Source organism: Onychomys torridus, chromosome 3 (genome assembly GCF_903995425.1).
Source record: "Onychomys torridus chromosome 3, mOncTor1.1, whole genome shotgun sequence".
NCBI lineage: Eukaryota > Metazoa > Chordata > Mammalia > Rodentia > Cricetidae > Onychomys > Onychomys torridus.
In genome coordinates this window covers 70,770,118-70,785,580 of record NC_050445.1, presented here as the reverse complement: position 1 = coordinate 70,785,580, position 15,463 = coordinate 70,770,118, and the positions used below count along the sequence as shown (strand labels likewise).

At 39.2% G+C, this 15,463-nt stretch overlaps 1 protein-coding gene across 2 annotated transcripts in view; it reads left to right on the top strand.

Annotated features, from left to right (window-relative positions):
* Grm3 (glutamate metabotropic receptor 3) overlaps positions 1–15,463 on the top strand; it is a 216,025-nt gene that overhangs the window by 137,665 nt on the left and 62,897 nt on the right. For both annotated transcript variants that reach the window (XM_036182442.1, XM_036182443.1), the window contains one exon: positions 3,183–4,038. In XM_036182442.1, the coding sequence (XP_036038335.1) occupies positions 3,183–4,038 (856 nt within the window). The remainder of the gene's footprint in view (positions 1–3,182; positions 4,039–15,463) is intronic.

Genomic DNA, 15,463 nt, shown 5'->3' with positions numbered 1-15,463 from the left:
TGTGCAAGATGGGAGGTAAAGACAAAAGAACCCCCTGAAGCCCATGTTCATGGAAAGACAGAAGGTAAGCACCATCCCCTAAGCTTTCCTTGTACCTCCACATATGTGCTATGGCTGACATGAGTTTGCATTCACACACGAACACACACACACACACACACACACACACACACACACACACACACACACACACCTCCTATTGACATCAGGTAGATAGTGGATGATATCCTCTCTCTTGTGTTCTCCAAGGCTGAACTTCTCCACACTCCAAGCCTCAAAACAATGGCCACACAGTAGAGGTAGAGGAGAAGGTAGAAGAAAATAATCATGGTACTCAAAGTCAAATGCCTGGTTTTGCACTTTGATTTTCTGCTACACTCTGATTGCAAAACTGGGAAGAAGTTTCATAAGTTCATAGTATTCACTTTTGTATGTTGAAATGAAGAGAATATTTGTGTCAAAAGGCCTTTATAAACTCCAAAAAAGAAAATACATGTGTGGATTTACACACACATACATTTATTATAAATAGTAACTGATTTTACAAGAAAATGGATCCATAAAAATACACAAACCAAATTTTGAATATTTTTCTCTAAAAATAAGATTAAACTGAGGAGGGAGAAAAGAGATTACTAATTTGCCTTCTGTGTTATCTACTTATACATTTAGAATTATTACTTTTATAACTAGGGAAACTAATTTTAGAAGAACAACTCACCATAGTGAGAGTATTTCAATACTTTATTATTAATTTGTTGTAAGTGTGCTGATAATGTAACTCTGAATAGCATTACCTTATGTTATTGCTCCATGCTGTTCAATATGGATGACATAGTTGACACTGTACTTACAGGAGTTCCGTCCTTACACTTTCACTCAGCCACTATGCCTCCTTTGTCTAGGGTTAACTGTAGCTCCCTGAAACACACATGCACAGGGGCATGTACAGCCATAGTAAAAACAACGGCAATCAGTATTTTGTTCTAGTTCACTGCTTTCCCAAGCAGGCTTCAGCTCACTGCACCTTTTCCAGTACAGAGAATGTTCATGCCGCTATCACACTGGAGCTAACAAAGTCTCTTGTGCAGCCTTTCTAAATTTTACATTGTTCTCAGACATTCTGGAGAGGCAGACATAATGCCATAGGATCTAGCAGTCAAAAGGCAGGAACTTTTTTTTCTTGAACACTTCCTTACCCTTTTGGGAGAAGAAATTTTCAACAGCTTAGGATCTGCAGTTCCTCACTTCCAGGAAATAATGCTTCTGGGTATTTTTTGTTTGGTTTCTTTCATTTTATGTCTCCCTAGAGGTTAGGGTTCTGGTGACTAAAACTTGAAGATGAGAAAAGTATCGCCTCAAGAAGAAATGGCCTTTCTGGTGCTACCCAGAAACTTTACAATCAGGTCTCTGCACAGAAAGGGATTGCATCACCACAACTGCCATAGTGCCACCTAAGTCCAGTGAAGTACTAGGTGTTAAGGCAGTACCAGTTCAGGGCCATCTGCCCTTGCACTCAGCCTGAGTAAACAACAGGTACTCCTGTGCTCTGATTAGTCAATGTAGGCATGTCATTCTGTCCTTAGCAGAAAAGAATTACATCCCACCTGTTCCTCCAACCAGTCACCTCCACTTGAGGCTCTTATTTCTCCATTATTTGATGTGTCGCATCTCAGATTTTCCAGCTGGAGTTAAGTGAGAGTTACTGGAATTGGGAAAGATTTTTGATAGCTCTGACTGTATCAGTGTTATTTTTTAATAGCAGGCCAGATCTCCACTAACATGCTGTGTAGCTGTGTATGAACCTGGTTGGTTGTTGGTTTCCTTTGCTACATGAAATAGGTATTAATCAGGACTCAGATGTCCATTGCTTCATGTTGCTTCTGTGGTGCTCAGAGCTCACCACTTCAAGCTGATCTCCCTGCATGTCATATGTAAACACAAAACTTCACTTGCCAGAAGAAAATGCTCAAAGTACCTAAACTTATACCAGTATATACTCGACTTGTTTGTTTATTAAGGTGGACATGAAAGGTTGTATAATTTGAAGTCCTTAAAGACAAACCTGTCAGAAATCAGGAAGAAAAAAAACTTTGTTTTTTGTTTTGTTTTGTTTTTTGAGACAGGATTTCTCTGTGTATCCAGGATTTCCTGGCTGTCCTGGAGCTCATTCTGTAGACCAGGTTGGCCTCAAACTCAAAGATATGCCTGCCTCTTCCCCCAAGCACTGGGATTAAAAGCATGGATCATCATATATATCTTATTAGATATGCATATAATCTACTCTGATATGTGCAATTATATATTTTTAAAACATTTTATGCAGTACTCCTTGACAAACTAGGATCACTTTCTCTTTTTCTCCTACAATAAATAAAATAGTGAAATATTGATAGCTGACTTATAAAACATTTAAATTTTTTACTCAGCATAGGCTTTAAATACTTCAAAATACTCAACACCCTTACCAATGCCATCAATACTTCTTCACTTGATTTTTAAGTAAAAATACAAAAAGATGAGCATATCTGCATGCTTTCCTTTTGCAAATTTTAAGAAAAAAAGGCAAGAAAAAGTTACCATAGTTTCAGATGTTTATCAAATTATATACATAAAATTTTGAATGATCTGAATAGAATTTAAGTAGAATTGAATTTTTTTTCTTTTGCTTAACCTAGATAATAAATGTCTAATTTGGACCGTCCATGTGGCACTCAGTTCCCAAATTAAACTCTTTCAGAGACTGCCATTTTTAGCGAAAGAGGGGGAAGTGAGAACGAAACACCCAGACTCTTTCTATACAACCACAGCCAAGTTGTCTGAAAACTGAATTTGGCCACTTCACTGAAGTTCATTGTCTGCCTGAGCTGTAGCAGGACCTCGGGAACTTAAAACAACCACGTTCAGAACCTCTGAACAGATTTCATTAGTCTAGAGTCTAGCACGGAGCTTAAGATGGTCCAGCCGTGGTGCCCTGTCATTTTTCACCCCGCCCTTCCCGGTTTGGACTGGCTCCCTAATGTCTAAACACGGTACCCAGGAAAGCATCTGGTTACGGTCTCAAGAAGTGACCTCCACATGAAAAGAAAGCGGATAACAAATGTGAATGGTGTAAATATTTCTTGTGCGTAGTCATTCGCTTGAGTTTTTCTAAAAGATGCTTCCCTTGTCTCCCTGCTCAGGTGGCAAACCTGCTGAGGCTCTTCCAGATCCCTCAGATAAGCTATGCCTCCACCAGCGCCAAACTCAGCGACAAGTCGCGCTATGATTACTTTGCCAGGACCGTGCCCCCTGACTTCTACCAGGCAAAAGCCATGGCCGAGATCTTGCGCTTCTTCAACTGGACCTATGTGTCCACTGTTGCCTCTGAGGGTGACTACGGGGAGACAGGGATTGAGGCCTTCGAGCAGGAAGCCCGGCTACGCAACATCTGCATCGCCACTGCGGAAAAGGTGGGCCGGTCCAATATCCGCAAGTCCTACGACAGTGTGATCCGTGAGCTGCTGCAGAAGCCCAATGCGCGGGTAGTGGTCCTATTCATGCGCAGTGATGACTCACGAGAGCTGATCGCTGCAGCCAGCCGCGTGAATGCCTCCTTCACCTGGGTAGCCAGCGATGGCTGGGGCGCACAGGAGAGCATCGTCAAGGGCAATGAGCACGTAGCCTATGGCGCCATCACCCTGGAGCTGGCATCCCATCCTGTTCGTCAGTTCGATCGCTACTTCCAGAGCCTCAACCCCTACAACAATCACCGCAACCCCTGGTTCCGAGACTTCTGGGAGCAGAAGTTCCAGTGCAGCCTCCAGAACAAGAGAAACCACAGACAGGTTTGTGACAAGCACCTGGCCATTGACAGCAGCAATTATGAGCAAGAATCCAAGATCATGTTTGTGGTGAACGCAGTGTATGCCATGGCACATGCGCTGCACAAAATGCAGCGCAACCTGTGTCCTAATACCACCAAGCTCTGTGACGCAATGAAGATCCTGGACGGAAAGAAATTGTACAAGGATTATTTGCTGAAAATCAACTTCACGGGTAAGCAGTGAGCCTTTAATAGTCTTCTGTGGTGTAAACAGGTATACTCAACCAGAAGCCAAATGCCTCTGTCCCTAACCAGACATTCCTGCTTTAGAAGTTTAGGCCACACAAAAGGGGGTTCATAATCTTAAATATCCCAGGATGCAATGATAGCCTTTTGATAGTCTTATTCATTTTTTGACGAATATCTTGGCTGGTACACCACATGAAACTGAAAGGCCCCTAGGCTGGGTTGATAGCCCCACTGCGGCAGCCGCCAGGATGGGGCCACGCTACATTGACTCTCTTTCTTGTTAGCTGCAGGATATGACACGTATGATAGGGGCATTTAATCTTCCGTAGCGGAATTGGCAACTGTCTAAGGAACACGAATTCCAAGCTCTCCTTGTGGGTGATTTGAGCAAAAGAATCTCATAACTGTCACAGTGGGTGAGAAAAAGTCACTTTTCCCAGAGCCTAATTAGGGACAGAATAGGAAAGACAACCAGACAACCATGGTGACTCCCAAGCACTGTGGTCTATTTCTTCTGCTATACAGAAACATTCCCTTGGGGGTTTTAGAAATTGTGGGTTCTCTCAAATTACATTATAAAATGCAGCTTTCTCTATGATCCTGAATAGAAGAAAATTGAAGACCGATGGAAGTCATTCTGATCAGTAACTATGCAGTGCCTCCAAAAATAATATTGCTGCCTTTAATCTACTTCTAAATGGGACAAAAATATTTCTAAATACAGTTTCACATTATTAACATATTAAAAACACAGTCTTTAGTTTTGCATTCTCATTGAGGTTCGATGGCTCTGAGGAATTAAAGCCAAATTATAAAATAGTAAGTAGCATTTATTATAGTGATCCAAGGTGTTCATACACCTACACTGTTAAAAGTCTCCTGTGCCAGAATCATTGCCTGGTCTGCACAATCAATTTCAATTTGTTGCCTGAGATTTGGAAGTTTATATGCTTAAACCACATGTTCTAGAGCAAATAGAATCCTCGTATTTCCTTTACAGGTGGTCACCTAGAACTCCAGTACTCTGTAACATTACTGACAGTAGTGAGGGAGTACCATGGCCAGTGGCTTCTACCCCATAATCCCCATATACTTTATGAAGGCCTTAAAACTAAGCACAGATGTGCCATTGTGCAGTTTTGCCTAACTTTCCACTCTTCGTTCTCCCCTGAGGACAAAAGCACTGGGGGTAAAGTTAGCACATGTTTTATAATGTGATGGACACAACCTTACCATTCGAGCAAATACAGGAAATACAAAAGATTAAGTATTTCTTGTCCTCCATCCTCACAGTATGTCAATTCATTAGAAACAAACAAACAACAACAGAAAAAATTAGGTTACTAATAAATTACCATTCATCTCAGAATCTCTTACCAGTTTCTGCTGACATCTCCAAAAATAATATGGCCCTAAAGTCAGTATCAAAAGGTATCTCCTCTTCAAATATATATATGAACTCTCCATAAAGATGTAATTCTTAAAGACAGTTATCTAATAAGTACACACCTAGCCCCTGCAGACTAGCTCCAGATAAGCATTCCTCTTTATTCTCCATGCTTATTAACTATCTTTGATATTCTATTTGTCCCTCACTTTGAGAATACATACAACAGGATCATTCACTAACAACCCAAACAAACACTGCTCGGATTTCAGAAAGCCTGTGCAGGATAACCACACATTTCCCTTCATCTGACTGCTTGGGTCATAAAAAGCAGAGGAAAGTAAAGAAAGAAGGCCACAATTTAGATAAATTTTAAAAAATCTATCTTCTTTTTCTATGTCTTCTTCAATTACCGGCTTCGATTCTACAACTCTCTCTGCCTGTGCAGACCTCACCACAAAGTGCCATTCTGGCCTTCTCAATTAGTCAGACATTACCCATCACTCTCCATTTATGAAGAGAGTAGGAGAGTGAAAAACAGTCTTAAACTACAGAAAACACAGGTAATTTGGAATAACCACAAAGTAAATATTCATGGAAATAAGAATTGTATGCCAAAAATGCATTATGAAGATACCAAGATTTAAAAAAATCACCTAAAAGGATGTTTCTAAAAATAAAGAATTGACTATATAAATGTAGTCCTTCACTGAGAGGCAGATAAGTAAAATAGAATATAGATTATACAATGTCATGTTGAGTTTATGGTAACCCGTGCGTGTATGTGTGTGTGTGTGTGTGTGTGTGTGTGTGTGTGTATGTGTGTATGTGTGTGTGTATTTCTGTGTGTGTGTATGTGTGTGTGTGTGTGTGTGTGTGTGTGTGTGTGTGTGTATTTCTGTGTGTAGTGTATACACAGGTAGTGGGAGGGGTACACTTGTACTGGTAGGTAACGGTGCACATGAATTCTCTCTGTGTGTGTGTTAGATCCAAACTCACATACCCAATCTTACATGGCAGGTATTTTACTGATCACACTATCTCCCTAGCCTCATAGATATACATATATTCTAAAGCTTGGGCTAAGGTGAAAGATTATAAGCATACAATAGTGCTGCCTTAATTGAAAATTGCCAAGGAACATTCTTACTTTCTTAATAGTTGCAAATCAGATGTATCCTATGTTTCTTTTCTAAAATAATATCTGTTTTTTTCACTTTCATATTGATTGAGTGGAGTAGGCATCATAATCAACACTAAGCCAGGACACTACCACATCTGTCCAATTGGGTTGAAAAGTCCTCTCCCTGCCATGTACTTCTACCAAGTACATCCAAGATCCTGCAAATGGAAAAAGGATATTGATTCTATAATAGCTAGGCTTTTTATATGACTTTGGCCACATAATCCCTGGTGTTTTGCTGTGCTCCTACTAGGTATTCCCACTATTGGTTGGCATAAATCTTATGAAGTTGACTCAGTTTGACATTCATTTTGCTAAACAGATTTAACAGAAGTATATATTCTCAAATTTTCTACAAAATAGCAAACTCTGCTGACATGGGCTATAACCACTGCCTACCTCTCTACATAAATCCACAGTTCTTTTTCTTTTCAAGAAGATTGCAGTTCCCCACACATGCCATGCCTCCACCTTTGTCTTCATACCTTGTGAACAGGCTAGCTCCTCCACCTAGAACATTCTTACCTCTCCCCCATCTGCTTTTTCTGCATTTGTCATGTCCTTCACTTTATACCTTCTGTCCAGGCATCGGAAATATTGTGTGGGCTTCATCTTCCAAATTCATCTATTATCTTACCACTGATCACCTTAGTGTAATGAATCTTTTTCTGTCCTGCCAGCCAGCTCCCAAATAATGACACAGAGACTTCTATTAATTATGAAAGTTCAACCTATATCTTGTTCCCAACTAGCTCTTAAAACTTAAATTAACCCATTTATTTTATGTGGCATTTATTTTATCATGTGGCATTACCTCTCTCCCATCTTGCATCTTCTGTTTCTTCTCCATGTCTCCTGCTTCTTGATTCCTCCTACTCTTCTGTTCTTTCCCTGGGAACCCTGCCTATACCTCCTAGCTAGCTATTGGCCATTCTGCTCTTTATTAAATCAATTACAGAAATTAAATATATCTTCAGACAATGTACAAATATCCCACAATATTTCCCCCCTTTTGTCTAAATAAAAAGGAAAGGTTTTAACTCTAACATTGCAAAACTATACAATAAAAACAATTATCAGGTAAGAATTATATTTATAGTGTTCAGCCTATCTGTATTTGCCAAATTCAAAGAAAATATTCCATTATCTATCCTGTCTTGGTAAGTCAAAAGTTTTGTACCTAATTTACTTTATATCCAAACTTGTATTACCAACACAAAACTATCTTTTTAGACCTCAAAACATTTTCTTAGATAAACAATGTAAGCTTTTATGTCTCCCAACCTTATACACTTTATACCTCTTTTGTTAGTTTCTTTTCTGAATTTGGTAACAAAGAAAACTGTAACAATAACTATCTAGTCTTCAACACCATCAAAGATCTGAGAAGGATAAAATAGCACCTGAGTAAACAGGAAGTACAGAACAAGCACCTTCCAAAACTATAGAAATGGCAGAGACATCTGGCTGACTGGAGAGTCACCCTGGACAGTTGTTCCTCTGTAACATTGGGGCATCCATTTTTGGCCTACAGACCTAGAATATCTGACAGACTTTTCTGTGAAGTAGGAATTTTGAAAGACTGTCCCATCTTGTCTTGACAAAATTTGGCAGTCTCTTTCTTTTATGTCCTGCTCATCCAATTTGGACAATGTACTGTCAGCAGTTGAGGCAAGGGCAGTTTCTTGGATAACTTTTGCCAAAAAGCAAATTCTGTAAGGAGGCTCTTTGAATCCCATAATCCTTTTATGAAGCAATTGGTACTGCCTGGAGCAGATGTGTGTCTCATTGTCATAAAAAGCCTTAGGTTATTAGAACATTTTAATGTCATATTCTGTAGGTCTCTGAAGACCACCTCTTTATCTAAAATATATCTGTTTAACATTTAAAACATACATATCTACAAGTTTGATTATTATAGATGACTAACTACTAACCTGCATTTATTTATTATACATTACATTTTTAAATAAGCTACATAGATAAAATATCTTAAATAAGAGTAAGAACATATATACAGCATAACAAAAATAACCTGAAATTTGCATCAATATACAAAATCTATACCAATGTTAAATATTTGAGATTAGTGGTTATTCAAAAGTAAATTCGACAATCTACCTTTTTATTCCATCATTCTATATCCCCTCTTTTTCACTTCAGAATGAGATCCCTGAATCTAATCTCTTTTGTTCAGTTTTTTTCCTGACCATGACCAACAACGACTTGTAACCAACACGCGCCCCCTCCCCACTCCCTGCAAAATGATAATATCATCCATGACCCACCAAATAACCAAAAACCGCCACCCTACCTCTTGGGATATAGATGCCATGTTCACCAGACTGCTTCCTATTATCTGGGGGAGTCAGCATATTTAGGGGACCCTGATAAAATTGGGATAATGGTCAAGTCCTAGTAGAGGTAATTGTATCCTTTTTTTTTGGTCCAGTCTCTGTGTGATAGAAAAATGCAGGGCTTAACTGAGTCCTGGCCAAAGTAGTCTATGAGGCTGGACTATTTCAGCTAGCAGCTTTGAAGTTGTTCTGGATGCAGAATTTTGAGGAAACTGCAACAGAGGCATGCTGAGAGGCTGGATCACCTAGGCTACTTGTTTTCGTTGGTGACCAATCCTTTCTTTTTGAAGACACATGAACTTTTAATGGTAACATATATATCTGTGTTAAAACAAGTATGGAATGTTCAGTGTGTATAAGTCAGCTAAAGATGATATTTGGTTCTATGTTTGAGCAAGTAAAAGGCATCTGCCAACTTTATAAGTCCACTTGGACTGTATAACCAGAGTGTAATATAAATCCCCACCATGTTATATGAAAAGATGGTATGTAATAATAAATCATGAAGACTCTGTAGCCAACAAGATTTATCATATTTCATCCAGTCTCAGAGCTGTTCCCATGTCAAGAGATCAGCATATACATTACCTGTCCTGTACTCTCTCTTGGGTTTTTTCCTCATGTCTATAACCAAGATCCTCAGAAGATCTCCCTGATCAAATCTGATCTTTATTAATTTTGAAGAGAACTATAACTTTTTGTTTCCTGTGGAAACAAAGGCATAACCTGTCCCCAATGCAACATTTTTTTTCTGACTTCCATTTTGAAGTTAAGATATTTTTAAAATATATATGTTGGTTTAATTTAGCAGCTTCCATAATATGATGTCTCTCAGCATCTATTGCTTTTTTGAACATTAGCATTTAAAATTTTCAAAGTCAACACAACTCCATAAAGGATCCAGACATCCTGTATATTTCCCATCTTTACATGGCTTGGTTTTTATATTACTTTACTCTCTCTTTAAAGACTTTACTTATTTTTAAACTAATTTTTAAGACTGTTTATACACATTTTCTTTTCTTTTTTCAGCATCTAAGCACATTTTTAAAAATACTGTACATTTTCAGAGTTTCTCCATGTCTGAAAATGGCTTTACTAAGCACCTGCAGTGTTCTCTGATCCTGTGAGACAAATCTTAAACTACTATACCAGCAGTTTCATGGCTCATCTTAGTTCATGGCACTGGCACATGGCAGTGGTGGCTGGTTCCAGCTCACAGGCAACTGCTAGAAGCCATGTCTCTGTACACAACCAAGTACTGGCCCATCAGAGAGACTGCAGAACTAGAAATCCTCATGTGGCTCCTTGTCCAGAACTTTTCTTACCTTAGTCAGGCCCTATGTTTGAATTTTGGAGCCCCATGTTAGGTGCCATATCAATGAGTCTTTTTCTGTCTCACCAGCCAGCCTCCAAATAATGACACAGAGACTTCTTATTAATTATGTAAGCTCAGCCTATAGTGTAGGCTTGTTCCTAACTAGTTCTTATAATTTATATTAATCTATGTTCTATCATATGTGTTACTCTTCTTCCATCTTGCAATCCTGTTTCCTCCCCATGTCTTCTGATGCCTCCTGCCCCTCAACTACTCCTACTCTTCCTTTCTTTCCCTAGAAATACCACCTATACCTCCTTCCTAGATATTGGCCAATGAGCTCTTTATTAAATCAGTCACAGCACTATATCTTCACACAGCATACAAATATCCCATAACACCTCAGCAGTTCCCTGCATGGCCCAGACTACCACTCTCTAGCCTGAATTTCCATGATAGCTTCCAGATTATTCACTTTTGCCCACTCCTTGCCAGCCCCCACAACCTATGCCCTAATCAACAACAGGGTGGATCAAGCATCCCCTCTACTCCATGCCCTTTGAGCAGCCTCCCATGTCACTCACTGTCAGTCAGTGCATGTCCCTTCCATGCCCTGAAAGAACCAGTTTGCATTCCCCCTCCCTGCCCTCACTGCCTGGCTTTCATTCATGGTCTCCCTTTCGAGGTTCATTCCAGCCACTCTTCATTGTTGCTGTCTCCCTGCCCATTGGCTGCATGGGATTCTTCCCCACACACCCCAAGGCTAATAAATCCCTCTACTTTCTTTGGGCCATCACTTTCATGTAGAGACCCACTCCAGCCATTCTTAAAACTGTAATACATTACTCCCCATTCTGACACCCATCCTGGGCACCTATTTACCTTTCATCTGTTTTACATTTTTACCCTGTAGGTAGTTCTTTTTACCTTGTATCATATATATTGTCTTTTATTGTCCTTATGTTTATTCTTTATTGTTTTATCCTCACAAAAGAAGTTCCATGAAAACAAAAACTATTGCCTATTTCATTCACTCACTGATGCATCTCAAGTATGATATGTTACCCAGTAAATATTTTCTATGACTAGCATTTCACACCCAAAGTCATGTTTTCTTCCCATCTGTTCAGATTCTAAGTTTTTCTTTTATTTTTGAGATTATAATATAATAACATTATTTCCCCTTCCCCTTCCTCCCTCCAAACCCTCCTATATATCCCTTTCTTGTTCTTTTTCAATTCATAGCCTCCTTTTTCATTAATTGCTGTTATGTACATTTACATATTTCTAACTACATAAGTACAATCTACTCCATCTGTATAATTATGTGTGTGCTTTCAGGGCTGACCATTTGGTATTGAATAACCAATCAGTGTGCTCTTCCTAGGGAAGACTATTTCTCCTGCTCTCCACATTCCTTAACTGACTATAGTTCTTCATGTAGGGTTGGGGCCTCCTAGGTCCCACTCTTAAGAGTGTGTCTCTTGTTGTTGGATACTATTACAGAAAACTGCAACCAATCAAAATACGAAGTTATGGAGCCTAGTCCCAATGGATATATCTACAATGCAACTCCTGCACCTAAGGTTCCAGGGAGCATTGTGGAAGAGGAGGTGGAAAGAGTATGATAGCCAGAGGAACAAGGTGTTTTCTATGACAGTGTGTCTCCTATTAATGTCAGAGCTGTACCCATAAAGTCTCATTAACATGATTTCTTAAAGGCACAGAACATATCATTTCTCATTTTAAATATTCAGCACAGTTTCCATCATATAGCAGGCACTATAGTAATGTTTACTGAAGGAATTAGAAAAATAATTGTCCGGTTGATAATATGATTCTTTTGTGATATTTTAGTATGTATACTTTACTCATATAAACCAGATTTTAAGAAAAAGTATGTTGTATGATTTCTGAAATGGCTTGCTTAATGTAACCTGTCTTCCTCAGTTGTTATTTCCCTTGATATATCCAAAACTAAATATCATCAAAGCTTGAGGTGATCTTTCACTTTCACACAGATAACATTCAAGCAGGAAGTGATCTGCTCAAGGTCACTCACTGGGTAAGTGGAAAGGCCAGGATTAATTGCAGCACACTGAAACCCATGTTGCTTTAACACATTCTTAAAGACTCTCTGGTAGTTTAAGGTCTTTGATCCAAGCATCTATAGTCTCTGGCACACAGTATGTACTAACAAAAGATCCACTGAAGGGACATAAGACTAGCCAATGGGTTTAAGGTTTGTTTTCTTCCTAAGTTCCTTTTTCCCATCCTGATGATACTCTGGGTTGCTTTCTCATCTAACAATTCACTGAACACCCACACTTTTAGAGTGAGCATTAAATTCCAAAATGAGATATTTTCAAAAACTGATGCTTAAAAGCATCATTTAATTATTTTAAAAAATCTGTGTAAGAAAGTCATTACATCTATAATTCTAAAGTTAGTATTACATAAGAATTTTTTTTGATGCCATGTGACATTCTAAATTAATTAGAATTAATTAATTAATTTTAAAAAATCTATGTTCCTCTTAGGGAAAAGAAAATCTTAAACTACCCTAGAAAGTCATAACAGGGGAAACAGAGACCTCCTAAACCTTTAAAGAAATGCACAGTCACTGTGTCCACAATCTCCCCATGAGACCATTCTGAGAAAATAGACGGGAATAAAATCACAGAGTTACAAAAGGCCTTCCTGAAAGATGAGCTCGTGTCTACTCCTCACGTGACAAAGGCAGAAATTTAGGTTATCAGAGTACTATCTTCCCTTACTAAAGCACACAGACGTGAACTCAACTGCCACAGTGACATAGTAACTAGAATATATTCAATTCAAAAGAAAATGAGAGAGCTGTCACTTACCCAATACACAGCCTGAGGTAGCCTGGGACATCTCTAGAGTTGAGTGGACATTATCTCAGGAATCATTCAAAATAGTCACTCGCTGGTGTGAGATCGGGAGGCCAAAATGGTTAGAGCTAAGAGATTAGAACTTGGCAAAAGAGAAATGTATCCAAGATCACGTAATGAATATTGACTTGACAAGCTGTCAAAGACATGATTCACTCATTCATTCCACATGTGTTTAGATGTTGTGTTAAGATCTGGGGACCTAGGAAAAGACAGATGCCCTCTGTGTTTCACAAAGGGCACACCACTGTTTAGTCTTCAGAACCCCCAACACAAAGCAGATAGATTATTAGGAGATACAATGTTAGAGTGCTGCCCTAAACTTAGTTCTGTTTTGGTTTGAGCCTTGGTTTTAGATGGGAAAATTACTGTATATCTTATTCTCAGAAAATACCTAAACCCCATGAGCAAAACTGAGTCTCATGTCTTAACTTACCAGTGATGAGAACGTTCCCAGTCCTGTTGGACTGGTGGTTGGGACTGAGTAGGATGAACAGCCACAGTAGGATTTTAAAACTATAGTCATTAATTTAGTTGTTTTCTGATTTTCTCCTCCTAATATCTCTTGGTACTGTAAAAAGAAAGACTCCTGAGGTCAGAGAATCGAAGCGTGCTTGATATGGTTCTTATGTTTATAGTTCTCCACATTAGGAAGAGCATACTAGAAAAACAGTAGTCCAGCCTCACTGCCCCGTTCACCTCTGCATCTAACTTATCCATTAGGAACAAAGATCACGGTTGGTACTATAATCACAGAGCACAGCCAGGAAGGGCATATTTTCTGGGACATTGCACTTCAAGGAATACATTTTAACTGGCCCCAACCCAGAAAGGCTTTCCTCTTGAAAAGTGCAGGGCCATCCAAGGCGCATGAGGAAGCCACAATGGTAGTAGCCACATCTTCAGAGGAATGGGCTTTGAAGTCCCTGAAAGAGCGAACTGCTTTTGATCTTGCTTCCTCTACTGGCACATGCCTAGTTCCCACAAAAGCACAGACACTGTCCCAGCTCTTCTGATCAGAGGCATTTCCAAATGCAAAGACAAATACCCTGTAGGCCTTTCCTCTCCTTTCCTTTTGGCCAGCTTCCTGGGGTCACAAGAATAAGATTTCAAGTTCTAAAAGGGCACAGCAAATGTGCACACTTGTTTGTTTGTGTCCTGCAAATCTCTGCCCTGCTGTCCTAGAAGCTTTAGAAATGATTTACATTTTAAGACTGTGTGGTAGAGAACAGAAGTCTGTAGGAAATGTAGTTCCTGACTGGGGCCTGTGTTTCCCACTGGGGCATCTTTTTTATTAATATTCCCATTGTAGTTTCTATTATTATTACTGTTTCAGAATCCTTAATTATCCTGATTTATGCACATAACCATCTTACCTGTGAAACAGGAAAATGAAATGTAGTCTTCCCAAATGTAATAAGTGAGAAATAGATTCTACTACCTTGTAATGTACTCCTCCCCCAGGAATATCTTTCTCCCCTCATCTCTTTGTGTCTGTCTCTGTCTGTCTCTGTCTTTTTCTCTGTCTCTGTCTCTCTCTCTCTCTTTCTCTCTCTGTGTCTGTCTGCCCCTCTCTCTCTCTCTCTCTCTCTCTCTCTCTCTCTCTCTCTCTCTCTCTCTCTCTCTCTCTCTCTCTCTCTCTCTCACTCACACACACACCCACACCCACACCATTACTTATTCACAAAAGCAATGCAAAAGAACCTTAAAGTTTGAAAAATATCTTGAGCATATATCAATGCAACTAACATATTGTTTAAAAATCAGTCCATCTTATATTCCTAACATTTTGAACACCTATGTAAATACACCACAACAACCTGTATTCTAAAAGACTCAAGTTTGGAAATATTGTCACAGTAAAACTAAAAATATATTTTGTGACCCCTTCCATGCACCTTTCTCTAAGCTACACTTCTTCAAAATGGTATTGGAAAACCAACACAGAGAAAGAATTCAAAACATTCTTACCAAGGCAGCAATCACATCTTAAATTGAAGGATTTTTTTCTCTAAGAATTTAAAGGAATTAGATTGCCACATGACGGATCCAGACAATATGGGAAGTCCTTCCCAGAGTTAAGCTTAGCAAGGCTTCTTAAGAAGCAAGCATAATGCTAATGCTGGAGCTGTGGGCACAGCTTCTGAATATAAAGGATGCTTACCTGACACCTTGAAGAGTATGCCCGAGGACAGCAAAACCTGATGACTCTCCACCCTTCTCCCATTTACTTTAGAGATATAACAAGC